The following is a 19,484-nucleotide window of genomic DNA, read 5'->3' as shown; positions in this document are numbered from 1 at the left end:
TTATTAGAAGAACAAATCTCATTGTAATTACCAAAGAACCACAGAAAGAAAATGTCACCAGCAAATCCACCCTTCTAAAGGTTCTTAAATCAAGAACTATTAATTAACACACACTGAAACTTTTTGATGATTGGCAGTTAAAGCACACTTGCAAATCTTTAGAACCAGATCTTAATTGACTATGAGATCATCTTAATGAATATGGGATTGTTACCGTGAATCTGAAGTAAGAGATGCTGGATTTTTGTTTGGCGTTTTAGTGGCATTCTCACATTGCAGAAACCCTTTAAAATATACTCTTCTTTGCAGACTGGAAGATCAAAGCACGGTTACCATAGGAACTACTTGTTGGAATATTCATCAAAATGTGAGTAATCTTGAAAAAAATTCGGCCACCATGATTCAATGAATTACATTTATTTTAACATCTAGTGAAAATATGATTGTTAAAATTTAATTGCTTTAAAGACATAAAAGCATAAAATATGTTGGTTATATATAGCTCGCATATTGGCACTTTGTTAATTATTCTAATATATTTTTAGTTTAGTATTTGTTTTTAGAGATACCACACGGAAGCAGGCCCTTCGGCCCACCGGGTCTATACTGACCAGCGATCCCCGCACATTAACACTATCCTACACACACTAGGGACAATTTACACATACACCAAGCCAATTAACCTACAACCCTGTACGTCTTTGGAGCATGGGAAGACAACCCAAAGATCTCGGGGAAAACCCATGCAGTCACGGAGAGAACGTACAAACTCCGTACAGACAGCACCCGTAGCCGGGATCAAACCCGGGTCTCCGGCGCTGTAAGCACTTACAGCAACTCGACCGCTGCACCACTGTGCTGCCTCATTTTGAATGCTTTGAATGTCAGTCTTTGTTAGTCTTGTTGCATCAATTAAAGGGGCATTGTTATTAAGACATAATAGAAATAAAAATGAACACAATCCTCCAAAATGATTGACCATGGTCAAGGGGCGTGGCTGCGCCTTGCGGCTGCGTCCCACCGGCAGTCTCTCTGTCTTTTTTGTCTTTGTCTATTGTTATCGTTTAAATGTATGTTTTGATTTATTTTTAACTCTGTATATGTGGGGGGTGGTGGGGGGGGGTGGGGGAAACCTTTTTTTTTCTAATCTCCTCCTCAACGGAGATGCGACCTTTTTCCTTATCGTATCTCCGATCGCGCTACGGCCTAACACTGTGGAGTCGGCGGCCTCCAGCTGGGATCGACCTTGAAGACTCCGGTCGCAGGGCCTGGACTTACCATCGCAGACCGCAACATCGGGAGCTCGCAGGTCCCTGGCTGGCGACCGGCTTTCGGGAGCTCCAGCTGTCGCAGCTTCGACCCCCCCGAATCGCGAGGTTCGATCGACCCGCTCGCAGGACCTTCATCGCCCTGCGCGGCTCGGCCGCGGCACCTTCCATCGCCCGGTGGGGGCTTAGGACCTTCATCGGCCTGCTGGGCTCGGCCCTGGGACCTTCCATCGCCCGGCGGGGGTTTCAAAAGTCGGGAGCCTCGATCGCCCAGTTTGACTGCCTGACCACGTGAGAAGAATGAGGAGGAGATAAGACTTTTCTTTGCCTTCCATCACAGTGAGGGTGTGCTTGTAGCAATCACTGTGATGGTTGTTTGTGTTAAATTGTAATTGTGTGTCTTGTGTTCTTTATTGTTTACTGCCGGACCCTGACGTGAGAGGACGCTGGCGCTGTTTGCTCGCCGCTTCTCCGTCAGGACAAATCTTTTGTTTGTTTGTTTGTTTTTATGTCTTGTTTGCTCTGTAAAGCGTCTTTGAGTTTCCTGAAAAGCGCTATATAAATTAAATGTATTATTATTATTATTAAGTGAATCAGAGAATTGCTGGTTGAAGCCCATCCTTGCCCAATACATCTGGATTGAAGCCTGCACTAAGGGAATGCTGCACTGTTGGAGGTCCAGACTTCCAAATCAATGAAAATGACAAATCCACACCAGTAATCATAATCAAATCAAACAAAATCCCACGGCACTATGAGAAAGAAGAGATTGCAATCTTCCCTGCTGCCAATATTTATTCTTCAGCAAACATAACAAGGTGTGTTAAGGCAGGAGAATATGGTTAGGAGGGAGAGATAAATCAGCCATGATTGAATGGTGGAGGAGACTTGATGGGCCGAATGGCCTAATACTGCTGCTATTACTTATGACCTGATGAGCTATGACCTACTGATCCCAGAGACAGCAATGTGGAAAAAAGAAATAATCTCTTATTAAAGAATGTCAAGTATTGTATTGTAAGAAGAACATCCTTCACCCCCCACCCCCCCCCCCTTACTGCCCCCCACCCCCCCCCCTTACTGCCCCCCCCTTACTGCCCCCCCTCCCCAACCCCAACCCCTTATCCCTGTGCCCCACCTGGACATATTAATGTTTCTACTTCCTCCTCAATCCATTCCAGCTTTTGTTCATTTCTCTGGCTTCACAATTAGCACATCTTCTATCCTTATCTCACATCTTTTATCTTTTCATCTCTGGCCTTTGTCCAACCATCTGCCTCCCACAAAACCCACTCACCTGCATCTATCTATCGATCACCAGGTTTTGGTCCTGCACCTCTTCTCTTCCAGCTTGCAGCCCCATCGATGCTCGGCCCACCTGCCCGCATCTGGCCCTTATCCCTCTAAACCATTCCTATCCATGTACCTGTCCACAGTGTCTTTTAAATGTGTTATAGTACCTGCCTCAACTACCTCCTCTGGCAGCTTGTTCCATATACCCGCCATCCTCTGCATCAAGAAGTTGCCCCTCAGGTTCCTATTAAATCTTCCCCTTCTCATCTTAAACCTGTGCCCTGTGATTCTTGATTCCCCAACTCTGTGTAAAAGACTGTGCATTTATCCTATCTATTCTCCTCATGATTTTATACATCTCTCTAAGATCACCCATCGTCCTCCAGCGCTCCAAGGAATAAAGTCCTCGCCTACCCAACCTCTCCACATAGCTCAGGCACTCAAGTCCTGGCTACGTCCTCATGAATATTTTCTGCATTCTTTCAGCTTAATGACACCCTTTGTATAGCAGGATGACTAAAACATAACACAATACTCCAAGTGTAGCCTCACCAATGTGTTACACAACTGTACATTACATCCCAACTTCTAAACTCAATATCCTGACTGATGAAAGCCAATGTACCGAAAACTTTCTTGACCATTCTATCATCCTGTGATGCCACTTTCAGGGTACTATGTACCGTAATCCTAGATTCCTCTGCTCTACAACACTTCCCAAGTCCCTACTATTCACTGTTAAAAATAAAGTAAAATATGCTTACCCATCATTCTCCAACCCCCTTCCCTTCCCAACCCACCATGATTTCCACTGCACAAAAGTCAATGGAGAGTACGAGGGTCCCTCATGATTTCAGTCACTATCCATCTGTATTTTAGTTTGGAAATGGGCGCAGTGGTAGAGCTCCTGCCTTACAGCACCAGGTACCCGGGTTCACCCTGACGGGTGCTGTCTGTACGGAGTTTGTACATTCCCCCTGTGACTGCATGGGTTTAGACAATAAACAATAGGTGCAGGAGTAGGTCATTCGGCCCTTCGAGCCAGCACCGCCATTCAATGTGATCATGGCTGATCATGGCTTCTCAGGGAGCTCCAGTTTCTTCCCACATTCCAAAGCCGTACAGGTTTGTAGGTTAATTGGCTTCTGTAAATGATCCTTAGTGTGTAGAACAGAACTAGTGTACAGGTGATCGCCTGTCAGCACGGACTCGGTGGGCCAAAGGGACTGTTTCCATGCTATATCTCCAAACTAAACTAAACTAAACTATGAGTCACCCATTTGAAAACTCGCCCTTGGTGAGTGATTACAATTGAACATGATTTGAGCCAAAATAATGACTCCACATTTCTTATTAAATTGACCCATCTCTAATGCTGATTGATTGCTCAGTGTGTTATTAACTTTTGAAAACCATTGAATATTACGATTTTACCAAGAATTACCCTGCTTTTCCAGCAAAAGTAGTTCAAACTTAATTATAATCTACCAGCTGCTGCAAGATCTGTTCATAGGTAAATGCCATTTCATCCCGTAACTAATTCCCAGGAAAGTGATTATCAACATCAAGCACTGATTTACAAGGGATGAAGGATATTACCCAAAATATTCATCGGATTCAGTGTAAATCTGCAGAGATGTTCTGAACGCAGCCGACAGATGTTTTGTGATGCAATGGGGCTGGGAAAACATTCCTACCAAAATTACCCTGACATCTGGACTAAATTTTCCAAGGAGCATATGTACCTGCTCTGAAGAAACTCATGCCTTTGATGCATTTATAGCAGCCCTCAAGGCAAGAAACACCGTTGAAAAACACAGCTTTTTGTATTATTCACCATAATATTCAACCGGAAAACATGCACGTTCGTTTATTTAACAGCCTAACATCGAGGAGCTGGTGGCCTCTTGCTGGGGATCGACTTCGGGAGCTCCAACTGTGGGAGCCTGCAGACTTGGAGCTGGCGGTCCCTGTCAGGAGCCTGTGGACTTAACATCGCGGGAGCTCATGGTCCCTTGGTTAGGGACCGACTTTGGGAGTTCCAAGCCGCAGGAGGTTCGACCGCCCCGATCGTGGGAGCTTCGATCGCCCCGACGTGGGGGGCCGGCTGCGGGAGCTTTGATCGCCCCGACTGACCTGACCGCGGGAGAATAAAGAGTGAAGAAGATTAGACTGTTTTGCCTTCCATCACAGTGAGGAATGTAGGGAATCCGCTGTGGTGGATGTTTATGTTAACATTTATGTAGTTGTGTGTCTTGTTGCTTTTTTAGTATGACTGTATGGTAAATCGAGTTTCACTGTACCTTAATTGGTATACATGACAATAAAATACCTTTGAACCTTTTAACCTTTTTGAACCTTTGAAGTGTTACCCATACAATTCACCTCAGGGTATGATACAAAGCTTTTCTTTTCCGTATTCTACTGTGGAGAGTTGGGTACATGAAGGCAGCTTGCTGTGCATTTAAATGAGATAACCTATCTAGAGTCATAGATAGAATCATAGATTGATACAGTGTGGAAACAGGCCCTTCGGCCCAACTCGCCCACACCGGCCAACAATGTCCCAGCTACCATAGTCCCACTTGCCTGCGCTTGGTCAATAACCCTCCAAACCTGTCCCATCCATGTACCTGCCCAAATGTTTCTTAAACGATGGGATTGTCCCAGCCTCAACTACCTCCTCTGGCAGCTTGTTCCATACACCCACCACCTTCTGTGTGAAAAAGTTACCTCTCGGATTCCATGAAACATTACCTGTCATGAAACTGCCTGTGATGAAATTATCTGAAGTGCAGGAGCCCAGTAACTTATATTAAACAGCACAGATACACAAAGCATATTGGTAAGTTACATTTATCATTGTTATTTAAAGAAGCACTTTTCACTGAAATGTAATGAAAAACTTAGCACAGAAGGCTTTCTATCAATTTCAAACAATTTTCATTTGAGATCTTGGCACTAAATTTCATAACACCAATACTGCAAATAAATAGACACAGACAAGCTGCCCGCATCTATTTCATTCAACTGAAACAAGACTGAGGTCCTCTGCCAATCTGACCCTGCTGCACCATTCTTCCCAGTGACATTATCTGAATGGTGTCAAGTTAGGAGGAGGGGGAGTTCAACGAGATCTGGGTGTCCTAGTGCATCAGTCAATGAAAGGAAGCATGCAGGTACAGCAGGCAGTGAAGAAAGCCAATGGAATGTTGGCCTTCGTAACAAGAGGAGTTGAGTATAGGAGCAAAGAGGTCCTTCTACAGTTGTACCGGGCCCTGGTGAGACCGCACCTGGAGTACTGTGTGCAGTTTTGGTCTCCAAATTTGAGGAAGGATATTCTTGCTATGGAGGGCGTGCAGCGTACGTTCACTAGGTTAATTCCCGGAATGGCGGGACTGTCGTATGTTGAAAGGCTGGAGCGATTGGGCTTGTATACACTGGAATTTAGAAGGATGAGGGGGGATCTTATTGAAACATATAAGATAATTAGGGGATTGGACACATTAGAGGCAGATAACATGTTCCCAATGTTGGGGGAGTCCAGAACAAGGGGCCACAGTTTAAGAATAAGGGGTAGGCCATTTAGAACGGAGATGAGGAAGAACTTTTTCAGTCAGAGGGTGGTGAAGGTGTGGAATTCTCTGCCTCAGAAGGCAGTGGAGGCCAGTTCGTTGGATGCTTTCAAGAGAGAGCTGGATAGAGCTCTTAAGGATAGCGGAGTGAGGGGGTATGGGGAGAAGGCAGGAACGGGGTACTGATTGAGAGTGATCAGCCATGATCACATTGAATGGCGGTGCTGGCTCGAAGGGCTGAATGGCCTACTCCTGCACCTATTGTCTATTGTCTATTGTCTATTGACATCCATATCTTAGGAGATATTAATCAGTGAAGTTAGACATCTGCAAAGAAATTCACCTCTATATCATGTACATTGTGGATGGCTCGATTGTAATCATGTGTTGTCTTTGCACTGACTGGTAAGCATGCAACAGAAGCTTGACCCTATTCCTCGACACACGTGACAATAAACTAAACTCATCTAAACCCTGCCTTCAATATTCCTGCAGAGCCTTTGGTCCATTGAGGAAAAGGGCGTTTGGAGATCAAGATCTCAGGGCCAATCATAAACCTGTGTGGGGATGGAACTGCAGGTGCTAGCTTACACCAAAGATAGACGCAAAATACTGGAGTAACTCAGCGGGTCAGTCAGCATCTCTGGATAAAAGGAATAGGCAATGTTTCCTGTTGAGGCCCTTCTTCCTGGAAGAAGCAGATCTCTTCCTGAGATGCTGCCTGACCCTCTGAGTTACTCCAGCATTTTGTGTCTACAATAAAACTGACGGTCTGCCAAGAAGAATTGGTCCCGGCACTCCCACTATATTCCTGGATTACCCTCTGCAGGCGTCTCAAGGCACAGGAAAGACATCTCCCACTTCGTATCTGCAAAATCCTCCTAATTCACTGGAAGGATAAGCAAACTAATGGCAGTGAACTCTCCGCGGCCAGCATCCACAGAGTTGAGGCCCAAGGCTACATTGGCTACATTGGGTGGCAACCTCATTCACATGCTCATCACAAGCCTCCTGAAATGGATATAGAAACAGGAAATACTGGAAATACTCAGCAGGCCAGCCTACATCTGTGGTAGGAGAAAGAAGCTAATGTTTCAAGTCAAAAAATGCTTTGTTGGATGCACACGGGCCCCATAGGGGGCGGTCCTCTCTCCCTTCCTGTTCACCATCTACACCTCGGACTTCAGATATAACTCAGACTCCTGCCACCGGCAGAGGTTTTCAGATGACTCTGCAGTTGTGGGCTGTATCAGTGAGGGGAGGGAAGCTGAGTACAGAGGTGTAGTCAACGACTTTGTTGAGTGGTGTGGGCTGAATCACCTGCAGCTCAACACCAACAAGACTAAGGAGTTAGTGGTGGGCTTTAGGAGGAGAGCAACACCCCGTCCCCTCTCCATCAATGGTGTGCAGTTTACCAAGGAGTACAAGTACCTTGGAGTGTACCTGGACTGTAAACTGGACTGGTCCAGGAACGCTGAGGTCCTGTACGAGCAGTGACATTGCCGGCTGTACTTTTACTCCTTCAACGTCTGCAGTAAGATGCTGCAGATGTTCTACCAATCGGTGATAGCCAGTGCCACCTTCTTCGCTGTTGTGTGCTGGGGCAGCAGGGCAAAGGCCGCAGATGCCAAGAGGATTAACAAACTCATCAGGAAGGCTGGCTCCATTCTGGGGTGGAGTTGGATTCATGGGAGGTGGTCTTGGAGGGGAGGATGCTCCTCAAACTGTGGAGCATCTTGGACAATACAGCTCACCCCCTCCATGACACACTAGTCAACCTGAGGAGCACCTTCGGCAACAGACTGGTTCCACCAAGATGCAGGACAGAACGCCACAGAAGATCCTTCTTCCCTGTGGCTAACAAACTTTATAACTCCTCCCCCTTCTGTAGTGGGGTAGACTGAGACTGACTCCCCCTCTCCCCAATCTCTGCACATCCCCAATCCTTTCCACTTGTCACTTTAATTTCATGTTTCATGTATCTTGTGCTTTATGACTGTTGGCAGATCAATTTCCGTCCTGGGATAAGTAAAGTTCTATCGTATCTAGCGTATCAAATCGTATGACCTGGTTAGTATTTTCAGCCTGGAACGAACTTGCATGCAGGCACCTTCCATGGGCTCAGGATGTTCAAAGCGATATTCGTCTGTTTGTTACTTCTGATAGAGTTTCACTATTTTATTGTAGAAAATATAAACAAGTCATAAAATCAATTAACCATCTTCAAAATTGCAAAACAGCTTTGTTTATTCTCAATTGAAGAGAATCCCAGAAGTGAGGTGAGTGCCAAAAATGGTATTTTATTTAATGGTGTTTGGGTGTAATTAAATTCCTTGACTGGGATGAAGATAGAATTATAAACAAAAATACTGAAAATGCTGGAAGAGTGAAATTAAAATTAGAAAATACTGGAAACGCACAGCAGGTTAGTGTCTGATAAGAGAAAACACGAGTCAGCATAGATTAGAAGCGAATATACTGCATATAGGTATATTGGGACTCTTCATATCATGACAGCAGCTTTGACCAGAGCTGTTGGTGTGCATTCATAGAAGCTTGGTTTAGTCCAGAGATCCAGCATGGAAACAGGCCCTTCAGCCCACTGAGTCCATGCTGACCATTGATCACCCGTTCACACTAGTTCTATGTTATCTCACACCTTACCTGTAAAGCGCACTTTACAAAAGCCAATTAATCTGCAAACCTGCATGCCGTTGGGATGTGGGAGGAAACCAAAGCACATGGCCTCAGGGAGAATGGGCGGCACGGTGGCGCAGCGGTAGAGTTGCTGCCTTACAGCGAATGCAGCGCCGGACACTCAGGTTCGATCCTGACTACGGGTGCTGTACTGTACGGAGTTTGTACGTTCTCCCCGTGACCTGCGTGGGTTTTCTCCGAGATCTTCGGTTTCCTCCCACACTCCAAAGACGTACAGGTTTGTAGGTTAATTGGCTGGGCAAATGTTTAAAAAAAATTGTCCCTAGTGGGTGTAGCAAAAACGGAAGGAGACGGTGAAGCTGGTCATTTTGCAACAAGTAACTCGTCTCCTAGTTCCCCAAACCCAATCCATTATATACAAGGCGTGAGTGTGATGGAATACTCACTACTTCAGATTCAGAATAGATTTTTGTCATATACGCCAGGGTGCAATGAAAGTTCATGGTCAACAGTATTCGTCGGTCAATGATAAATACAATAGATTAAAATGATGAAGGCAAACAGCAGAATAACACAAAGTAGACAATAGGTGCAGAAGGAGGCCATTCGGCCCTTTGAGCCAGCACCACCATTCAATGTGATCATGGCTGATCATTCTCAATCAGTACCCCGTTCCTGCCTTCTCCCCATACCCCCTGACTCCGCTATCCTTAAGAGCTCTATCTAGCTCTCTCTTGAATGCTTTCAGAGAATTGGCCTCCACTGCCTTCTGAGGCAGAGAATTCCACAGATTCACAACTCTCTGACTGATTGTGGAGCAAACGTACAACAACAGAATAACCAAATGAGACAGAATTAAGAGTAAGAGTTAGAGTAGGTGCCAGCCCCCCTCCTCCCCTCCCCAACCCCCGAGAAAGGAGTATGAAAGAGGTGATTGTTTCTGATAGCCTTGGGGAAGAGGCTGTTCTTAAGTCTGGACACCTGAGCTTTCAAGCTCCTGTATTTTCCTCCAGAATGGGGAAGAGAGAAAAAGGAATTGCCAAGATACCAACTAACCTCGGGCCTCTATCCGGCATCCTTTGTTCGAGAGCCTTTCTGGATTAACCGTTGTGCCGGACCCACAGAGGTCACGGCCTCCGAGCAGAGTCCAACAGTCCTCGGCAGCCAAGGAGCCAAGATATCCACGCCGGTGATCCAGAACTACGGTCGCAGGGGGCAAGTTCAACCCACCCAACGGAAGCCCCAACGAGGACGGGACCGATTGCCTCACCCGGCCCAGGCGCCACATTTTCAGGGGGACTCCGGGGGTGGGGGATTTCAAGTGAGCTCTCATAATTTTGTCTGGATTGAAGGAGGTGCCACGCTACAGGTTGCCAGAAAATCGGTGCTGGACCTGTACTTCCAGTGTACCTGATGCAATCCACCTTGAAGGATTGGATGGACTGTGTTGTGTTCACCTCTCTCTGCAGGTTCAGGTGATCAAACGCAGAGCAGTTGCCACATCAGGCTACACTACATCTTGTCAGGATACTTATTATGGTGTACAAATGCGTATCAATAGCGTATAAAGGTTCAAGCTATGTGAATGCAGCTCCATCAATAATAAAGAAAACAGTACCATCCAGCACAAAGCAAGCCTTGATTGGTACTCCACCCCCAACTTAAACACTTGCTCCCTGAGCAGTGGAACACCCTGAGGAAAGTGTGGGAAGTGGGGGAAGTGTAGGATATCAGAAGAAGAGTCTCGACACAAAATGTCACTTATTCCGAGTCTGGAGAAGGGTCTCGACCCGAAACGTCACCTATTCCTTTTCTCCAGAGATGCGGTCTGACCTACGCCAGCGTTTTGTGTCTATCTTGAAGAAAGTGTTTCCCACAAAGTGCACTGCAGTTATTCACCGTGGTAGTTCTGAACCCGACCATTAGAAGGACAAGGCATCTATAGAAACATCAGTCTGAAGAAGGGCCTCAACCTGAAACGTCACCCATTCCTTCTCTCCAGAGATGCTGCCTGTCCCGCAGAGTTACCCCACCATTTTGTGTCTGTCTTTGATTTAAACCAGCATCTGCAGTTCTTTCCTACACATATTCTAAGCCATTTTCTATGGAGTGGGCTGCTGGAGCGGTGGAGGGGAAGAGACTCGACAAGCTGATCAGGAGGCCAGCTCTGTCCTGGGTTGCCCCCTCGACTCAGTACAGGTGGTGGGAGAGTGGAGGATGATGGCAAAGTTAACATCGCTGCTGGAAAACGACTCCCACCCCATGCAGGACACTGTCACTGCACTGAGTAGCTCCTTCAGTGACAGACTCCTTCACCCCAAGTGTGTGAAGGAGAGATATAGGAGGTCTTTCCTTCCCGGTGCTGTGAGGTTGCACAACCAGCACTGCTCCCAGCAGACGAGTCAACAGTAACAGTTAAGGAATACACAGTAAATGTATGACAATTTATCCTTGTCTTTACTTTTATTTATAATGAATGATCTCTTGCTATCCACTTTGCTGCTGTAACACTGTAAATTTCCCCGGTGTGGGACGAATAAAGGAATATATTATTATTATTATTATTATAGAAACACCTCTCCCCTCCCCTCCAGATATTCCTGGCTTGGGAATATATAGCTATTCTCTCATCAATAGATCAAAATGTGGGAGCTTCCTACTTAATAAGCTTCACCACACAATCTTCATTGTACCTTCACCACACAAGCTTCATTGGTTCAAGAAGGCGTTCACTACCACCTTCTCAAAGGCAATTAGGAATGGGAATGTTTGTTACACCCACCTCCCGTGAATGAATTAAACAAAAAGCCTGAGAGTGACGTGATTACAATAATCAATTTGTCAAAAGCAAATGGCTGACGGATCACTTAAATTATTTTCTGCTGATTTCGAACAGAAATGTTGGGAGGGGGGAGAGATGCATAGATTTTTTTTTTTTTTAATATATATATAAATATATTGTCGTTCTGTGTGCAAAAGGATCAAAGCCATAACAAAGGAATGCAAGGAGTATTGTGAACGAGTAGGCAGAAGATTGTTCTTCTTCCTGATCTCATTGTGCAAACTTCGCACATACTCTCTGTCACTTCCACCTAAAAAAGACACTTAAGTGAGCAATAACCTATCATTAGTCATACCAAATAAATACGTAACAATTGGCTCTTTGAAAACTTAAATACAGCTTCAGGCAATGTGCTGAAGTCAGTTAGATTACAGTCACGCCAAGATTTCAAGTGCCTTTTGGCTCTGAAATATTCTGAGTGCTTAACGATCACATGTACAAAAACATGGCAAATAATGGGCGAATGTAACTCGTTGTCACTTTAAAAAGAAAAGGCGAGAAACAAGAGCAGGCAAACTGATTTACATTTGGAGCAGTTTTATTTCTCTATAAAATAACTGCATCAAAAACCACATTAATTTCATTTCCAGGCTAAAATGAGCGATGTTGCTTGAACCAGGTCTCCCTGTGAAATGTGAAATGGGATCATTCCTAAATACTTGGGACAGAAAATAGAATCCTTATTGTTTTTGTTACTTGCAGATATGATATTCACTCCCTTGAGCTTTTTTAGGTATGTGAAGAGGAAAAAAATAGTCGAGGCAAATGTGGGTCATTTGAAGACAGAAGCAGGGGAATTTATTATGGGGAACAAGGAAATGGCAGAAGAGTTGAACCGGTACTTTGGATCTGTCTTCACTGAGGAGGATACAAACAATCTCCCAGATGTTCTAGTGGCCAGAGATCCTAGGGTGACAGAGGAACTGGAGGAAATCCACTATTAGGCAGGAAAAAGTTTTGGGTAGACTAATGGGACTCAAGGCTGATAAATCCTCAGGGCCTGATGGTCTGCATCCCAGGGTGCTTAAGGAGGTGGCTCTAGAAATTGTGGACGCATTAGTAATGATTTTCCAATGTTCTATAGATTCCGGGTCAGTTCCTGTGGATTGGAGGGTAGCTAATGTTATCCCACTTTTCAAGAAAGGAGGGAAAGAGAAAATGGGAAATTATAGACCAGTTAGTCTGACATCAGTGGTGGGGAAGATGCTGGAGTCAATTATAAAAGACGAAATTGCGGAGCATTTGGATCGCAGTAACAGGATCGTTCCGAGTCAGCATGGATTTACAAAGGGGAAATCGTGCTTGACTAATCTACTGGAATTTTTTGAGGATGTAACTAGGAAAATTGACAGGGGAGAGCAGGTGGATGTGGTGTACCTCGATTTTCAGAAAACCTTCGACAAGGTCCCACATAGACAATAGACAATAGACAATAGGTGCAGGAGTAGGCCATTCAGCCCTTCGAGCCAGCACCGCCATTCAATGCGATCATGGCTGATCACTCTCAATCAGTACCCCGTTCCTGCCTTCTCCCCATACCCCCTCACTCCGCTATCCTTAAGAGCTCCATCCAGCTCTCTCTTGAAAGCATCCAACGAACTGGCCTCCACTGCCTTCTGAGGCAGAGAATTCCACACCTTCACCACTCTCTGACAGAAAAAGTTCTTCCTCATCTCCGTTCTAAATGGCCTACCCCTTATTCTTAAACTGTGGCCCCTTGTTCTGGACTCCCCCAACATTGGGAACATGTTATCTGCCTCTAATGTGTCCAATCCCCTAATTATCTTATATGTTTCAATAAGATCCCCCCTCATCCTTCTAAATTCCAGTGTATACAAGCCCAATCGCTCCAGCCTTTCAACATACGACAATCCCGACATTCCGGGAATCAACCTAGTGAACCTACGCTGCACGCCCTCCACAGCAAGAATATCCTTCCTCAAATTTGGAGACCAAAACTGCACACAGTACTCCAGGTGTGGTCTCACCAGGGCCCGGTACAACTGTAGAAGGACCTCTTTGCTCCTATACTCAACTCCTCTTGTTACGAAGGCCAACATTCCATTGGCTTTCTTCACTGCCTGCTGTACCTGCATGCTTCCTTTCATTGACTGATGCACTAGGACACCCAGATCTCGTTGAACTCCCCCTCCTCCTAACTTGACACCATTCAGATAATAATCTGCCTTTCTATTCTTACTTCCAAAGTGAATAACCTCACACTTATCTACATTAAACTGCATCTGCCATGTATCCGCCCACTCACACAACCTGTCCAAGTCACCCTGCAGCCTTATTGCATCTTCCTCACAATTCACACTACCCCCCAACTTAGTATCATCTGCAAATTTGCTAATGGTACTTTTAATGGGCAAAATTAGAGCACATGGTATTGGAGGTAGGGTACTGACATGGATAGAAAGTTGGTTGACAGACAGAAAGCAAAGAATGGGGATAAATGGGTCCCTTTCAGAATGGCAGGCAGTGACTAGTGGGGTACCGCAAGGCTCGGTGTTGGGACCGCAGCTATTTACAATATACATCAATGACTTGGATGAAGGGATTAAAAGTACCATTAGCAAATTTGCCGATGATACAAAGCTAGGTGGCAGTGTGAACTGTGAGGAAAATGCTATGAGGTTGCAGGGTGACTTGGACAGGTTGTGTGAGTGGGCGGATGCATGGCAGATGCAGTTTAATGTAGATAAGTGTGAGGTTATCCACTTTGGAAGTAAGAATAGGAAGGCAGATTATTATTTGAATAGTGTCAAGTTAGGAAAAGGGGACGTACAACGTGATCTGGGTGTCTTAGTGCATCAGTCACTGAAAGGAAGCATGCAGGTACAGCAGGCAGTGAAGAAAGCCAATGGAATGTTGGCATTCATAACAAGAGGAGTTGAGTATAGGAGCAAAGAGGTCCTTCTGCAGTTGTACAGGGCCCTAGTGAGACCGCACCTGGAGTACTGTGTGCAGTTTTGGTCTCCAAATTTGAGGAAGGATATTCTTGCTGTGGAGGGCGTGCAGCGTAGGTTTACTAGGTTAATTCCCGGAATGGCGGGACTGTCCTATGTTGAAAGACTGGAGCGACTAGGTTTGTATACACTGGAATATAGAAGGATGAGAGGGGATCTTATCGAAACGTATAAGATTATTAAGGGGTTGGACATGTTAGAGGCAGGAAACATGTTCCCAATGTTGGGGGAGTCCAGAACCAGGGGCCACAGTTTAAGAATAAGGGGTAGGCCATTTAGAACAGAGATGAGGAAAAACCTTTTTAGTCAGAGAGTTGTGAATCTGTGGAATTCTCTGCCTCAGAGGGCAGTGGAGGCCAATTTTCTGAATACATTCAAGAGAGAGCTAGATAGAGCTCTTAAGGATAGCGGAGTCAGGGGGTATGGGGAGAAAGCAGGAACGGGGTACTGATTGAGAATGATCAGCCATGATCACATTGAATGGCGGTGCTGGCTCGAAAGGCCGAATGGCCTACTCCTGCACCTATTGTCTATTGTCTATTATCTATTGTAAATGGGCATGCGAGGCAGAGGAGCATGTACTGAGGGGTGAACTGGCAAGAACTGGTTAGTAAGATGCAAACAGTCATATCATCAACTATTCCATTTATATATCAAAGCGTTCTGGAAAAAAAATGTCACAGCAGCAACTAAATGGAGAGGTTTTATTTTGAGCATCAGGAGTAAAAAGGACTGCCGCTCTTTTGAACCTTGGAAATAGAAAGTGGCTCAGCAACATGTGGGCGGCACAGTGGCGCAGCGGCAGAGTTGCTGCCTTGCAGCGCTCACAGTGCCAGAGGCCTGGGTTCAATCCCGACTACAGGTGCTGCCCATACGTAGCTTGCATGTTCTCCCCGTGACGGCATAGGTTTTCTCCGAGATCTTCAGTTTCTTCCCACACTCCAAAGACGTAGAGGTTTGTAAGTTAATTGGCTTGGTATGAATGTAAAATTGTCCCTCGTGTGTGTAGGGTAGTGCTCATGTGCGGGGATCGCTGGTCGGTGCGGACTCGGTGGGCTGAAGGGCCTGTTTCCGTGCTGTATCTCTAAAACTTAAAAAAAACTAAAACAATGCACAGGCAATGGTCAGCCTAAACAGTTAGTCTGAGGCTGACCTGCGATGGCTCTCAGCTAAATGGCTCTCAGCTAAACCCCATAGAGTGATGGAAATGGAGAGACAACATGGTAATAATGGCCAGGCAAATGATTCCAAGAATTGGCTGCCATCATTAGTAGTACCACTTGACTTTGCTCTATATTAACATAAATTAACCTTATCTTTATCAGCCAACAACTTGCTGGAATAACATGAAAGAACACAATACCCGGGTATCCTCATTCAGTGAAAGTAGCTTTTTGCCTGTTTTATAGCTGTCAACTAGATTACATGTATATTGCCATTGTTAATGTGGAAGCTGCTGCAATGGAGATTTAGATAAAGGGAGGAAACTGAGCCCAGTAGTTGGTACTTTTTGACCTCTTGCACAAGAGCAATAACCAATTACTAACAGAAACACAAAGAATTGCAGATGCTGGAATCCTAAGCAAACACAAAGCGCTGGAGTATCTCCGCGGGTCAGGCAGCATTGCTGGGGGGGGAATGTTTAGTTTAATTTAGTTTAGTTTAGGTTAGATTTGTTTAGTTTAGCTTGGATTAGGGATCCAGTGTGGAGACAGGCCCATCAACCCACCAAGTCCAACCTGACCAATGATCTCCTGTACACTAGTTCTATGTCATCACAGTTTAATTCCCAATACACTAGGGACAATTTACAGAAGCTAATTAACCTACAAACCTGCACGTCTTTGGAATGTGGGAGGAAACCAGGGCACCTGGAGGAAACCCACGGGATCACAACATACAAACTTTGTAAAGACATCACCCGAAGTCAGGATCAAACCCAGGTCTATGGCACTGTGAGACAGCAAGTCTACCACTGCACCACTGAGACACCCAATGGGACCCTTCTGCAGTCTAAATACTAATTACCAATAACCATTTGATAATCAATTACTAATATTTGGAACCTGATTAGTGGGTTGCCAGCACTAATATATCAAATGCTCATTTCAGAAATTGAAGTCAAAGGAATCAGATTTCTGCAGCTACAAAGAATGAATTTCTACCACTACATGGCATGAGTTCCCTCTCTCTGAAGTCAGTAAGGAGCCTTCATAAAAGAAGAACGTAATCTACTGGCAACTGTAAACGTGCAACACAAAATGTCACACTAAACAGCAGCCTCAAACGTGTTTAAATTCATTAAGCAGAATCTGGGCATTGTGGACAATTGCTTCCCCCTGATTGCCCTTGAAGAGATGGTGATGAACCATGTTCTTAACCTGCTGCAGTCCTCTGGTAAAGATGCTCCCACAGTGCTGTTGTCCTCATCATTGGATTCATATTTTATATCTAAGCCATTCCATAGGTTTGATGACAGTGGGTTATCATTGATATTTGCTTACAAAGTCAGTCACAGATTTATCTTGTGGGCGGCATAGTGGTGCAGCGGTAGAGTAGCTGACTTACAGTGCCAGAGACCCGGGTTCGATCCTGACTACAGGTATCCTGACTACATAACTCTGTATGGAGTTTGTACGTTCTCCCTGTGATCGCGTGGGTTTTCTTCGGGAGCTCAGGTTTCCTCCCACACTCCAAAGACGTGCAGGTCTGTAGGTTAATTGGCTTCCATAAATTGTCCCTGGTGTGTAGGATAATGCTAGTGTATGGGGTGATCACTGGTCGTCGCGGACCCGGGGCTGAAGGGTCTGGTCCCATGCTGTATCTCTAAAGTTTAAAGGTAAATTGGGTAGTTAACAGCAGCAACCGATGGTAGAGTGCACTGAAAACTGCAGCTGTGTGCCCACCGATAGTGGGTACTCGCAGGCATGGAACCAATTCCAGTCGACCTCAAGCTGATCTATCTGATTAGTGGTATAAATAACACATCAACAATCATGGTGTCATGGTGGCGTAGCGGTAGTGCTGCTGCCTTACAGCGCCAGAGACCCGGGTTCAATCCTGACTATGGTTGCTTGTCACATTCTCCCCGTGACCTGCTTGGGTTTTCTTCAAGATCTTCGGTTTCCTCCCACACTCCAAGAACGTACAGGTTTGTAGGTTAATTGGCTTTGTATGAATGTAAAATTGTCCCTAGTGTGTGTAGGGTAGCGTTAATGTGTGGGGATCGCTGGTCAGCACGGACTCGATGGGCAGAAGGGCCTGTTTCCGCGTTGTATCTCTAAATTGAAAACTGAACACTACTCACTGAATGTATTAGCAATTAACTATATTTTGGAGATGAAAACAAACGCACATGTTGCCAGCTCTGATTGATAAAAGGCTAGAAACTTTCAGTCAGTAGCTTTTCCCTTCCCTGGCTCTATAGGCCAGGGCTGAGACTCATGTGGGCCTGTGGCTGAGGGATCTTAGTGGGCACCAGATGGAGAAAGCACTAGCCCATCTTGCCCTAAATGTTGATGATAGTCACTGCAATGCAAAAGAAACAAACGAGAAAATGAGTGGGTTGCTTCCGGCTTGTCGCCTTCCATTGTTCAGTCATTTTGTCTCTTGTTCTTCTCTGCAGGGAAAGTGCTAATTAAGTATTTTATCGCATCTCCAAACTTCCTTTGGATTCTTTCAAGTTTAAAGGAAGAGCCAGCATTTCAATGGGACTTTCACATCTGCACAAGATATTTTGGAGCCAAAGTTTCGAAGTATGCTCATTACTGTGAAATAGAAACACAGCAGCTAATAAACTCACAGCAAGCTCAAAGGAGTAGTGCTGTGGTACGGGGCTCGATAATGACCTGTTTTAATGATGTTAATTAAAGATAAACATTTACCTGGATGGCACGGTTAATTCACTGTTTGTCTTGAAAATAATGAAACACAATGTCTTCAGTTTCAAGTCTTGGACGTTTACAACACAAATGTTCACAATAATATCATTTAAAATATATATGGACAGGTATATGGATAGGAAAGATATTGATGTACAGGGGGATCTTGGAGTCCATGTCCATAGCTCCCTGAAAGTGGCAACACAAGAAGATAGAGTGGTAAAGAAGGGATATGGGTGGGCCATTGAGTATACGAATCAGAAATTTCTGTTGTGGCTCTATAAAATCTTGGTTAGGCTGCATTTGGAGCATTGTGTGTAGTCTGGTTGCCCCATTACAGGAAGGATGTGAAGGCTTTGGAAAGTTGACTTGATTACAAAATGTGATTGTTTTCTCTGGAGCATCAGAGGTTGAGGGGTGATAGAGTATATAAAATGATGAGGGGCATAGACAGAGCAGACTGCCAGTACCTTTTGCTCAGGGGGAAATATAATGGACTGGAGGGCACCGTTTTAAAGTCAGAAGGGGAAAAATTAAAAGGAGATGTGTGGGACAAGGTATTTCACGATGGATGTCTGGACATGCTGCCAGGGATGCTGGAAGAAGCAGCTAGGATGGTGCCATTTAAGAGACTTTTAGATAGCCATATAGATATGCAGGGAATGGAGGAATGTGGATCACATGCAAGCAGAGGAGATTAATGTAACTTGGCATCATGTTCAGCACAGACATTGTGGGCTGACGGGCCTGTTCCTGTGCTACACTGTTGTAGAGGGATATGAGCCTAATGCAGGCCAATGGGACAGGTTTAGATAAGTATCTTGGTCGACAAGGATGAGTTGGACCAAAGAGCCCGTTTCTGTGCTGCATTACTCTATGGCTCCATGACTGAACCACGTGGTTGATTGTGTCATTATCAGCCAAAAATGGGTCCCATATGTCAGTGTGAGATCCATAGCTCGGCAGGTTTCAGCCGCTCAACCGTTGTTAACTAA

At 45.2% G+C, this 19,484-nt stretch overlaps 1 protein-coding gene across 2 annotated transcripts in view; it reads left to right on the top strand.

Moving 5' to 3' along the window:
* The window catches only part of LOC144603433 (uncharacterized), a 19,186-nt gene extending 840 nt beyond the window's left edge, over positions 1–18,346 (top strand). The window contains exons 2-4 of one of the 2 annotated variants that reach the window (XM_078416629.1): positions 310–367; positions 4,443–4,762; positions 18,234–18,346. In XM_078416629.1, the coding sequence (XP_078272755.1) occupies positions 310–367; positions 4,443–4,715 (331 nt within the window). In that variant the 3' untranslated portion in view covers positions 4,716–4,762; positions 18,234–18,346. Of the gene's footprint in view, positions 1–309; positions 368–4,442; positions 4,875–18,233 lie in introns of those variants that run through there. The other variant, XM_078416628.1, reaches the window with a different exon arrangement.
* The last annotated feature ends 1,138 nt before the right edge of the window (positions 18,347–19,484 follow it).

Source organism: Rhinoraja longicauda, chromosome 20, assembly GCF_053455715.1.
Source record: "Rhinoraja longicauda isolate Sanriku21f chromosome 20, sRhiLon1.1, whole genome shotgun sequence".
Classification (NCBI taxonomy): domain Eukaryota; kingdom Metazoa; phylum Chordata; class Chondrichthyes; order Rajiformes; family Arhynchobatidae; genus Rhinoraja; species Rhinoraja longicauda.
Note: the sequence above shows the minus strand (reverse complement) of the source record. Positions and strands in the feature narration are given on the sequence as shown.